Source organism: Echinococcus granulosus, assembly GCF_000524195.1.
Source record: "Echinococcus granulosus chromosome Unknown EG_S00114, whole genome shotgun sequence".
NCBI classification, from domain to species: Eukaryota; Metazoa; Platyhelminthes; class Cestoda; order Cyclophyllidea; family Taeniidae; genus Echinococcus; species Echinococcus granulosus.
The window spans coordinates 159,297-171,561 of record NW_020170494.1 but is presented as its reverse complement, the minus strand read 5'-3'; the positions used below and the strand labels follow the sequence as shown (position 1 = coordinate 171,561).

The window sequence follows — 12,265 nt, the reverse complement described above, 5'->3', positions numbered from 1 at the left end:
GGAATAATAGTACACTTGCGCTGTGATGCTTGATTTCATCTCATCTATGCCGCTTAGCGGAAAGGTTCTTTGAAATGGATTTTTTAGCGCCAGACCCAGCTTCGTGCCGCGTCAAGACGCACGAAGAATGAGAAGAATAGGTACAAAAAACTTCACAGGAATCTCTCCTTCAGCATCATGGAGGATCTTTTGAATCTGCCAAACAAACTGCGAGAAACTGAGGTGGGTGTTTCTTATTCTGAAACAAAATCCGTTTTCTCCAATTTTTTTGTGAAACTTGATGTAGGAATGTTACAACTGATCCACGGCCCGATATCTTTGCATGGTTTTTATTTGAAGTTATATTTTAATTGGGTTTGGTAGGCTCCCATCCGTTAGTAGATTAATTTATCTAAACGTCTTTTCTCATTTCAACTACCTATGTTTCATTGCGACGCAATATGCAAAGCTGGTTGCCGTGGCAAAGCCGACGTTTAAAGTTTCTTTTTTAGTAAAGCCGTTGGGATTTGATTCTCACTCTTACTCTCGACTTCATCATTTAACATTACTTGGATCAATTCTTTAAAAGATAGTTTCTCTATGTGATCATTTATGCATGTTGACGGTTTTTTGCTAATATTGATGTCTGGAGGACCCACTGTTAGAGAAATACTTTTCTGCAGTTTATCTATGGTGAGCCCTTGAGAAGAGTTTTGTAATAAAATGCTTTGACAGGGAGTTTAACACTTCATCTTAAAGAGATTATGAGGTAAAAGAAACTTTCTTCCGCTTTTCACACTTTCAGTTGAGGTAAATGACATGACTTTCGGACGTTCCACGATTTCATTTAGCCTAACAGAAGATGACAAAGCCATTTCCAGAGTTAAACTCACCTTTGGGAAATTGTTATTGCCACAAAAATGCATCAATCCTGAAAACACACTCAATTGTCGTGCTTTGGTGCTTTAGAGTATAAGGAGAAAAGGCTTTTTTTTCCAATTCTCAAATAATACAGAAAGTGTCATAACTTTAAAAACTTAAAAAAATCTAACATAATCACAAATTACATGAAACTGCTGATAATTTGAAGTCTTTGTTGGACTACTGGCTTAAAGACGACAACTAATAAGTAGTAATTAAAGCGGAAATTATGTCCATAATCGGTATTTGCTCGTGGATTTCCTGGTTTCTTTAGGTCATCCATCTGGTCATTATTGTCACCAGTCTATTCCAAATAACAATCGCTTACTATAAACGTGTGTACTAGATGATGCAACTGGAAAGGGGCGCAAACGAATACCGGGTGTAACACTCTCAGTTATTTTGTGCCAGTACTGTCCACTCTTCAAAGGTCGTCTCTTTTAAGCACTAAGGTATTAACGGAATTGGTGTGCGTTTTCCATAACTTTGGCCAACCAAGGAATTGCGCTTTCGCAGATTCAGCAAAGGGAAATTGCTTGGGGTTAATTAGTCTAATGGGATTTCCTAACCCCCTTCTTTAGTTCAGCGCCCTCTATGGCCTTCAATCTTTTCGAGCCTCATTGCTTTATTTTTACAAATACAGAATGTAGGCTTTTTATCCACATTTCTATTGTGCTTGCCCTATGTTATGCATCTTTGCTTACACATATTCAAAGTTTACAAATGTTTTTTTTCAGAGGGGATTTTTTCGCACTAAGTGCTATACTATGGTGTTCTTCCTGGTTTTGATAGTCGGTATACACGTTGAGCATTCTGGGTGATAAAAAGCCTTAAGAGGAACCTATTGTTAATTTGTGTTTGATCTTATCCCCGTAAAATAAGTTGAAACGATAATTTCCCTACATCCTCTTCAGTTAGATTGATTTATCTTGTTTGATTTACTTCGACTTTGGTAGAGTGCCCTTCCTTCTGAGAGTTGGTTTGGTGATACCTCCAAAAGCACAGTCCCCTTTCCTGGCGCCATTAAGGCCGCCGATTTGGATGATTCAACTGTTTACAAGTGAGTAATTACCTCTCCTTCCACCATGATAAACTTATGCCTCGATATTCTTCAACCTCAGACATGTCGTGTGCTGCTGCTGAAGAGAAGAGTTTAATGCTACCACGTGGTCATAACTAAGAAATCTTATTTAATCTCTTCAAAATACTTTACAATCACAAATTAAGTGGAACAAATGACTTTTTGTGTATTGTTTGGCTATAGACGTATGTGTATTTTTACAGGCACTAAAATTTTTTTGCATCATTTAATAAGGAACAAGTGGCAGAAATGTCCAGAATTGCACATTTTTTTAAGGACGACCATCGCTCACCTGTTTCTCATTAATTGATGAGAGAAAAAGAGCTCTCCAGGATGCGTAAAGTACAGGGTTACTGTGCCTTTCATATTTTAGAATATTTTACCAACTACACTTAGATTGGGAGGCAATCACCGTTTCGGATATTTTAGTTGGTTTCTTCTCTTTATAACTATTTCTTACTCGAGTTTCAATTGATCTGGCCTAACATGCATGTTTTACTCAGGTTTTAGACTCTATCTCCCTGGCAATCGAAATCCCTGAATATTGGTTCATTGCCAATTATAAAGACAGACGCTTTATTATTTTTTTCATCTAGTCTCCCCGTTTACCTCTACCCCTTACCAGTTTACCGTTCCACTGTAGATATCAGGGAAGTATTTGTGCCTTTGTGAATAATTTACGAGGCACTGGTAAATTACTTGTAAAATTATAAAGCGAGATGACTATCCACCGGTTGTCTTTACTAGGACACAGTGATTCGTCACCGGTGATCGCGGTGTCACCTAGTTCCATATTGGTGTTATAAAGTGGGCTGGTAACTGTTATGAACTGGATTACCAGTTTTTATAACCTGGTGTTGTATACGCGAGTATTTTGGATCATATCGAGACCGCCGACTAAATAAGTGACTGGTAGACCTCAGAGCGGATGTTTTTATTAATCGACTCACTGAGTACGCAGAGGATAAGGTCGGTGCATACGCACCTGGAGGCTACAGGGCAGAAACTCCCTGAGTGAGTCTGTGCGTCGGTGATATCGGTTGTGTATAGTCATAGTAACTAACTAACCTTCGAGTGGTTATTAGTACAGTTAGAGGGCTTCACTGCTGGGTATGGGCCAATTGGTCAGGACTGAGCGAGGGCACCTCTCTAGAGTGTTCGGAGATGTCGTTGATTGAGACTTCTAAAATACTAAACGGGAACGCATTTCTAGGGTTGCAGATACCCCCACCGAATAGTTACCTACAGACCAATTGGTAAAGTGGAAAGCTCATGTGATTGTTAAATGATATCGCAACTTATCTCCTTTTTATACTTGTCACCAAACTGCGACTTTAGTTAAAGCCGTTGTTGATTTAACGTACATTAACCATTTCTCTTATCGTAAGAATAAGCATTTTCAATTTTGAAGTAACAATTTGGAAGGAGCACTCACGCTAAAGCATTAGCGAAACAAACCAATAATTTCTCCGATGGCCAGGTTCAATTACGTATCATGTGTTCCTCATCATTTCACCCAATCGCGTCGCATAAAGGTGGATTGAGTTTAAACTGGTACAATTTCGATAGGATTTTCGTTGTCTGAGGAGGAAACCTACATTTTGCCTAGTTTTGAGCAGGCAACTTTTAACTAAAGCATCTTATGGACCATAGAAGTTGAGTTTCCTCTGCGGCTCTGGCAATGAGCGTGTTAGAAAGATTTCAAGTGAACAGCATCAATTCTTTTAATCTGTAATTCATTATCAAGATAATTGGTACCGTCAGATTCTTTGAAATTGTCTGGTGTAACATACTCTCTTGTCTTCAACCTTTTAAGATCTTAAATCAGAGTTTGGTGAATTGTACAAGCCTTATCTTGACTTGGACGCCTGCAAGATATTTTTGTATTTGCTTAACGAACTATAGGCCCACTATTCCAACTTAAACAGCAATCACATGATTTTAACCACCCAAAGGGACTGTGGGACCTACTTCACTGGAAATCTGGCCACCTTCACCCAGGAAATGTCGAGTCTTTTGGAACTTCTCGGTCGAGAAGTAGAATCGGCATTGGGAAGCGTGCCTCGAAGATGCGCACTCTCAGACCTAGTTCGTCTACCGGTCGCTGAGGCCTGCGCGTGGACGCCTTCTCTTGATGAGGTCCGTGATTTCAACTTTTCATTGAATCCCTTGAGCGATAGTTAATTCTTCCCAATTTTGACTATTTCATTTATTTATCCCTGCACTCGAAGTGTGTTTGTGGTCGTGTAGCTCTCCAATTCGTTGCTGAAGATGTAATAAGCCATTCTGGTATAGCGGAATGGCTTATTATTAGCGTGTGGAAAGGGTAGAGGGCTGCGGGCACGGATAGTAAGCATTGCTACCAAGACGAAGGTTAAGGAACTGCATAGCTAAATATACACTATAATATGGTTTTATTACTTACGTTCCGCTGTAATTCACTTTCACTTGCACCTTTTAGTCTCTTGAGCTTATTTTGAGGTAATTTTATTGGAAAATTATAGAAACTTTGGGAAGTCCTCCTTCTGAAATCCACAGAGTGATACGATTGAGAGCGTCTCATATATTCTTTTCATTATGATAGTAGGGCAGAACTGAGGATTTCGATTTGGCTAGAGCCCATAATGCAGTAAATGTCTCTATTCAGGTGGAACTTGACAGTAGCAACCTGTGAACAAGCGTTTGGTTTTGAGAAAAGCGGTTTTTGTTGAGGATAAGCGAAAACAGCATCTGAATGCAGGCAATAAGTTCGGGTGAACGCCTTCAGTTGTAAAGGCAAATCAAAGCGGTTTCTGTGTAATGTGATGGGATTGGGGCATTTCGGGGTCATTAACACAATGTTGCATTTTACAGGCACCCGTGGTAGCGAAATAATTTATCCTAGCATGATATCTTAATCCTTCTAAATGCTGTCAAGTCATCGAGTTAAATACACTTTTTTTAGGCAAACGGTATGTAGCTCTAGGTGCTCAATTGTTTAATTTTACTCACATCCTATTTAAAAATAGCAAAATAATTTGTGATATAATCAATGAGCGGTACACTCCACAGTATATATCCTATATCCTTTTATTACCAAATGACATCACTGGATTGAGTGCATTCATTAGGTTGGTTCCCTGGTCAATTCCTTTCTAATACGTAATTTCCTTTCATTTTGTCAGAGATGGTTGATAAAAGGATGCACTTTTTCTCTTTAGCCTAGTTGAATAGCATTATGTAGTCCAATCTAAAATCACATCAGTAAAATCGTTACTTATTGTACTTATTTTTTTTTGTCAAAGGTGATACAAATCGAGCATACGAAAGATGATGTCTTCATTCCCAAGGAAGGGGGACAGCCACTCATCAACCCCTATACTCGACTTTGTCTTGTTGGTTCAGCAAGTCTAGCCGCATTTGTCGGTACGTATCGATATAGTCCCATGATTATCCTCATACATGTTATGTGATTGTGATGGCAGATTACCATTCACGTTGGCTCTGTTGAAATATTCGAGTAGTCATTTAATGTATTTCTATATGTGGAAGGATCTTAAGCAGTATATTACCACTAATTGATTTGAACTTCGCTTGTTTATATCAGCAGATTGCTCGCATAGCCGTGAATTGTTCAGTAGCTTCATCCGCAAAACACACTTTAGGTTAATCAAAACATGATGAGCTACATCTTGATTTCTTTAAATCATAATTTAACTTGGTCAGGTCCGATTCTTATCCGCATTCGTGTGGTCTCGTGTCGCATTATTTGTTCTTGCGTTTACAAAGGAAAAAAGTGTTTTACTGCTGTTTTGTCTCAAGGTTCCTTTTTCGGATGCTGTCTGGATAAAGAATGTCCTCTACCGTTGCATTTCCTCACACTGGGAAACATCTACACCTACGGTATGCAAAAAATGTTCATTTGATACGACCACTGCCTTCTCTAGCGGGGAAAAGGGCTAGCATATTACTGTCTTACTACAAAGAGTTCTTAGTAAACAGCAACACTGAGCTGCATGCAAATACATGGTTAATGCTGAGAACAAGGCTCTGTCTGCTAAACTTAATCTCCTCGAATGATGGTTTGCTCTCATCGATGCCTTTTACCTCGTCGTTGACAATTTTACGCACTTTAATTCCGCTTAATGTCAGACCGATAGCTCATGGTAATTCAGTACCTTAATCTCCACACCCATTGGTTCTATGTATTTGAATTTTATAGCATAAATCTACTGGCATTCCATCCATAAATCCTTCGTTTATTGTTTGCAGATGCTATTTAACTCATTTGCCGATAAAAAATTGGAAACTTGCTCGTAATTTAAGCTTATCAACCCATATTTTTCCCAGTTCGCTGAACTTGTCCCATTTAATTTTCAGCCTCCGAAGTCAAGAAACCAATAGGGTATCCCTTTAAACAAACTCGCCAGGTACGATAAATTATGCTATTGTAGCTACATGTGACATGCCTTTTAGCCTCTTCCCATAATTTTCGATTGTTACGTGTCTTAGTGAGCTAAACATTGAAAATTGATCAAACGCAAATAGTGCATTTGAAGACAATGGTTTGGTTAGGGAATTGTTTTTTCTCTTGATAGGCTAAAAATACGCCTTTATTTCACGCCTTCTTTGGTAAGAATGAGGGTGTCAAATGAGGAAAGGCTGAGATGGTTGCACAGTTCAGTGGGACTTTTTACCATATTTCATGCTACAATAGAATAACTATTCAACGATACACATGGCTACGGCTCCCAAGGCAACTCCTCGAAATACTACCAATTTTAAGGCGGCTATCATCCTCTTATATTGTCTTTGTTAATATCGACGATTCCCTTCAGCTAGTAGTTTGTGTTCTCTGTTAGGCAAGGAATGTGCTCTTGAGAAACTTGTTCAAAGATATATTATGGTTTATAAGAGCTACACTGTTATCTCATTTCATTACTGTGGATTAGTTGAAGCCGTCTTTTTTACGTGGATTAAAAAAATACCAAGATTATCCTCACATACTTCAAGGCATAACATTTGACGAATCATCCACAACGTTCCATTTCGTAGTAAATAAGGGCTCCAGACATGGTAGTGATGTCTTTAATGTTTGCTGCTGTGATATCGTAAAAAAAGTGAACAGACAACTAACCAGTTAATTGATGCGTAGGTGCACTATTTTACGCAGTTAAATTAACTGGGACTTATGCACAGTTTAAAACAGTTTCTCCGCAGCCCTTCCTCATTATCTTAACTTATATGTGAGCTCCCGACTTTTAATGAATGTTTTAAATAAAAGACCCTTTGTTTTGATTCGGAGGTTATTCTTTTTTGCTTTATGCCAAAATTCTTTAGGTATCACTTTTCTGTTTGGAGTCAGACGAAAACACTTCGGTGTCCACTTTCGACAAGTTAGCAACAACTATCAGCGAGTTTTGGGCCAAATTTCAACCACATTGGAGGTTACGGTAAATATTACTTGTTTTCTTACTTTCACTTCTAAATTTTGATGACTATATTTAATTAACAACAATCCAGAAATTATTTCAATTTCATTGGGGCATTTGGTTTGCTCGCCTGCACTATTATGCGGGAAGGGTGTCTCATGGGCAATGTGATGTTTTGCGGTAATAACACCTATAACTACCAAAGAACTTGAATTTTTATTTGTGCTAGTGCATGTGAAACGAAATATGTTAAACCTAAAGCGTGAACCCGGACTCATTTAAGGACCAAAGTGGAGGATGGGAGTGGGGAGGTCATAAAGTTTTGAATTGACATGCACGCGATGGGTTTGCCAATGCTTTTCTCAAGCGCCTTGTGAACGAATTGGAGCGCCATTGCTATAAATGTTCAAACACATGGACCGATTTTCCTTTCGACCAATTTAAGATTTGAAGGAGTGATCTTCATTTGTCTGCCATCACATTTATTCGTACCGTCACCTACTGTAATATTCACGATATAATTATTACTTTTGCTTCGAATATGGCATCCATAATACACTTTAATGGAGTCTCGGTCTGACATCAGGAAATATGTCACTTGTGACCTTTATCACTTTCTGATAACTGGTTGAACTTAACTTCCTATCAATTAAATCCTTCATGAGTTAAAATTTTTCATAAGAGCATTTACAGGTTTCGTCCAGTTGGGGCAGTAAAGATGTTTTCTTGAAATCTTGCTGTATACTATTTGCCGTATAAGTGAACACTTTGCCAGACAACTTCGGCTCACTTGAATGCGTTTGCTATCAGTCTCAAGTGACTCTCCGATTTTCTTTTCTAAGCGCAGGGTTAAAAACAAACAGCCATTCTTCATCAGTTGGTAGTAGTTTGTTGTTCCAGATCCTGCAGCGGACAGATTGATTGAATTCAAAAGAATACAAATGGGTAGGAGCTGTTCGTGAGCTGAGAACAATTGCAATGTATCGTTTTACAGCACTAGCTGAATTGGGCAAGAAATGAATGATGGGCAGCAGTGTCATTTAGAACAATAAGACATCCAGGTCTTGGTAGTAGACATGCCAAACTTGCAATATATTATCGAAAAATGTTATTTTAATCCCCTTAAATGGACAAAATCAGAGAACAAGGATAAAGGAATACATATATTTAGAAATTCCATTTGGGATAATTATAAAATTTTTGCGTTTCGTTGGAATGAAAGTTGTGCTTTATATACGGAGATATTCATCTTGATCTGACGCAGACCCCTAAATGACTTGATTGTAATTTTCTTTGGGAAGCACGGGTCATCATGCATTTGCTTTTAGCAGTCAGGTGAAGATGCGTTTAGATTTGATCTACGTGATGGTTTACTCATTTCACAGCAGTCATTTGAAGTAATCATTTAAGACACAAGTCACGCAAAGACTATATTCTTCCGGTTGCCCTACTTTTTGTTTAGGAAAATGACCCACAAGGAGGGAGAGAGAAAGTCGATCATTCAAAAGACTATTAGCAGTTGTTTTCACGTTTTGGATGTAGTAATTTGAGTGGAGTCTTCCTTACCACATACAATAAAGCCCCTATCGAATTGGCCCACGGTTAGTTTAACCAAAACATGTTAATGGGTCCTAAGTGGGTGGAGGCTGTCCTGTTTTTTCGTATTTTATCCCATCACGCAATCGTAGAGGAGGACTTCTTTCCCTTTTTGAGCCAGGGACTTTTAAGTGATGCACTATTTAGTCTAATAGGAAACATCTTTTCGAATTGTTAATTCTTCCTTATTGATCCCCTAAATTCTTTGTTTTTTTCACCATCAACAATCCAAAGTAGCTTGGAAGTAGAGAACTCAAATAAGGTAATTTTGTTATCCCCATCGCTGCAATGACGACAAACTCTTGTATGCTGGAGATTGTCTATCCCTCACTTTCGGTTACCGTTAACATATGAGAAGAAGAGTGGAAAAGGATTTCCTGGGCCTCTTTATTGCGCATTTCTGTTCTAGCCTTCGTGCTGTGCCAGTGGAGGAACTACGCAGATGTGAAATGTCCCTTTGGAGCCTCGCTTTGGTTGAACGTAGCAAGCCGGATATTGAGGTTTGAACGCCTCTGCTACATTCTTAGTTATCCTTGTGGCATGTTTCTCAGTCACTATAAAGTGGACCAATAAAATATTTTCATTTTCAAGTATCAGAACTAGGTCGACCTATGGACAGTTAGAACCAAAATCCATTAGATTGAATTTAATTTTTGGTGATTTTTCCCTTCTTGGCCGATTTCCGCTTTAGAACAATTGCTGCCGAACCGAACAAAACTGTAACTTCTGGAAACTAGTTTTAATTCTATCAAGAAATATTTAAATTTGGGCAAAATATGCGAATGCCATTTCTAAACTTTGGGTCGCCTTGTGGTGTTAGAGTCGATATCTCAAATTCCAGGTTTAGGATCTCTACATAGTGTGAAGACAGTCAGATCCTGCCACAAGAAATGGAAAATTTTGTTTGCAACTTTGACAGATGCACTCAATTTTGCGCATTTCCACTGAGATGCTTAAATTCAATTCCTTGATGGAACGAATTCTTTTCGACCTGATAATTTTGTTTTTTATTTCTTCGGGACTTTTTCAGCTGGCACGCATTTCTCTGCTTGGTGATTGGGTGAGCAGACGAGCAGGTTTCAAAACGTTCGATGGCAGCTTCCCCTTTATGGTAAATTTTTGAATACGTGATTCTTCAATATTGTTCCTCCCTTCAAGAGTAATCATACGGGATATCAAAGGTTAGACACCACCGGTGGTGGAGTCTTTTTAAAGACAGGCATGATAAATGGCTTGGAAATGTATTCTTAGCATTAACGATTCTCATGAAATAAGATTTTCACTTTTTGTAAATAAATACGTTGTCTGGGACGTTTTAAGTGAAACTTTTACCATCACTGTGCTCATGCGATTCTGCTTTAAGTGGTACCGACAAACATCCGGCTTTGGCGATTGATATTATTTTAAAATGTTTTTTGTTATATTACGATAAATGGCGAAGCGACGCATAGTTTAGACTATCGTATACTCGCAGCTTTCCTACTTAGATCCACAGTAGAAGTGAAGATCTAAAGAGTTGAAAGTTGACCCTATTTCAAACTCACTTTACTATTTGAGGTAGCAGGAGTATTTAAAATGACAAATGAGATTCAAACAATAGGGACGCTGTAAACGTTCAAGACTTTTTATCAGTAGATGAGTCCTTTTAGAGGCTTTTCATGCTAATGTTGTGCTTCGTCTCTCCGATTTCATAAATGACAGTGCTTGACCACTATATTGGCGATTCTTGGCTTACTGCGCTTGCATGTCCTCTTTTATCTTTTTGTAGGTATTTAGCGATCTGATTAACTTTGAAAATCTTCTTGCGGCCATTCGAACATCCGGTTCATATCTGCCCACTTCTAAGTAGAATGCCAACATCCTTGTCCTTTATTCTATTCCATTACATTTTACTCAGTTTAGTTACCAGCACTATTTATTTTTATTGGATGTTGCACACATGAACGGGATAATGCTTGGTACTGTCAATGTATATTGAAAATATATAGTTGAAAGTTGACTTTTTTAATGACTCAAATCCCCACTGCAGTATATTACTTACTGTTAGTGAAGCAAACCTGGCTATGTGTTTACAACGAAAATATTTCTAAGGGCAGTGTAGGATATAGCTGGTGGCTACGAGGTCCTCATGAGAGTCAATGGGTCAATGGTTTGGTAAGATCATGCTGAATTTTGGCCGTCGTTCTAGTGTTGATGCAAAAGTTGTGCAAAATGACTTAATGACACAGTTACTGAATAGTAGCCTAGTTAGGTGACTGGGAAGTATTAAGAAATCGCTAAAAGAGATACGAGAAATTAAACCCAGAGCGAACTTGGGGTGGATAGGTTCACTTTACATAGTTTTACACCGAATGAATTTCACTTTTAGACAGGTGCCTTGTGGGAGAAGCGGCAAGTGATCTCGAGTGCCACCTAGCCTTAAATGACATAATAATACACCATGCCAGTAGAGGACACGATAGATTAACCTTGTCGGCATCTACGAGAGGCATTGTGAGATTTTGGATTCTTTTCCACACTGTGGTGAATCATCTGATAACCATGGAGCTGGGCGAATTGTTACTACAATCACAGATGATGACTCAGCGGGGAGAAGCAATGCTTTGGTCATGTGAGCCATTTCAGTACTTTTTGCTACTAGCATTATAGGCTTCAATTTTAGCAGTAAAGGGGCAGATTTCAAAATTGTATGCAGTGTCGTGCCTTTAGGAGTACTGCACAATGAAATACAATGCAAAATTACATTCCAGTTGCCTAGAAAATGAGAACTAATGCAGTCTAGTTGATAAGATTATTAACCTGCTTCAAATTCATGCTCTTGTCTCCAATCATAGTAAAGGAAGTGTCTGGTTGAAGTTTGGGAAAGTGTTTTCGGGTGGTCAGCTATAATAAATGGAGAGTAAGTCCGAAATAAAATGCTAAAGGAAATCCTGACAGGCTACGTCTTAGGGAGCACTAATGCGTTTCTGCAAATTGAAGGTGACCGGAACAGTTCTCGAGTATTTCCAGTTCTCACTTCTTAAAATAAACTTTAAGGTAGACTTGGAATAGGGGGTTTCCCTAGGCGTTTTTGGAAAATTGATATTAAGGTGTGGCAAGTAGTTACGATGAGGAAAAATTTCATACGATTTTATCTCATAGAAAGCAGATCAGTTAGTTTTGGCTGTTTTTGTTAGCATAGCAGGGTATTCCGAGGAATCTGAATACGAAGACAATGAAAAGTATAATTGCCCTATTTTGTTTCTTACCACAATCTCTTCTGCTGCCGTAAATAAAG

At 38.5% G+C, this 12,265-nt stretch overlaps 1 protein-coding gene across 1 annotated transcript; it reads right to left on the bottom strand. All coding sequences in view use genetic code 11, as the record gives it.

Moving 5' to 3' along the window:
- Positions 1-175: 175 nt before the first annotated feature.
- EGR_08666 (hypothetical protein) lies at positions 176-2,207 on the bottom strand (the record flags this gene model as incomplete). Its single annotated transcript, XM_024497915.1, has 5 exons — positions 176-276; positions 524-679; positions 725-942; positions 1,047-1,204; positions 2,109-2,207. The coding sequence occupies 5 exons, from the start codon at positions 2,205-2,207 to the stop codon at positions 176-178; spliced, it is 732 nt and encodes a 243-aa protein (XP_024347685.1).
- Between the last annotated feature and the right edge of the window lie 10,058 nt (positions 2,208-12,265).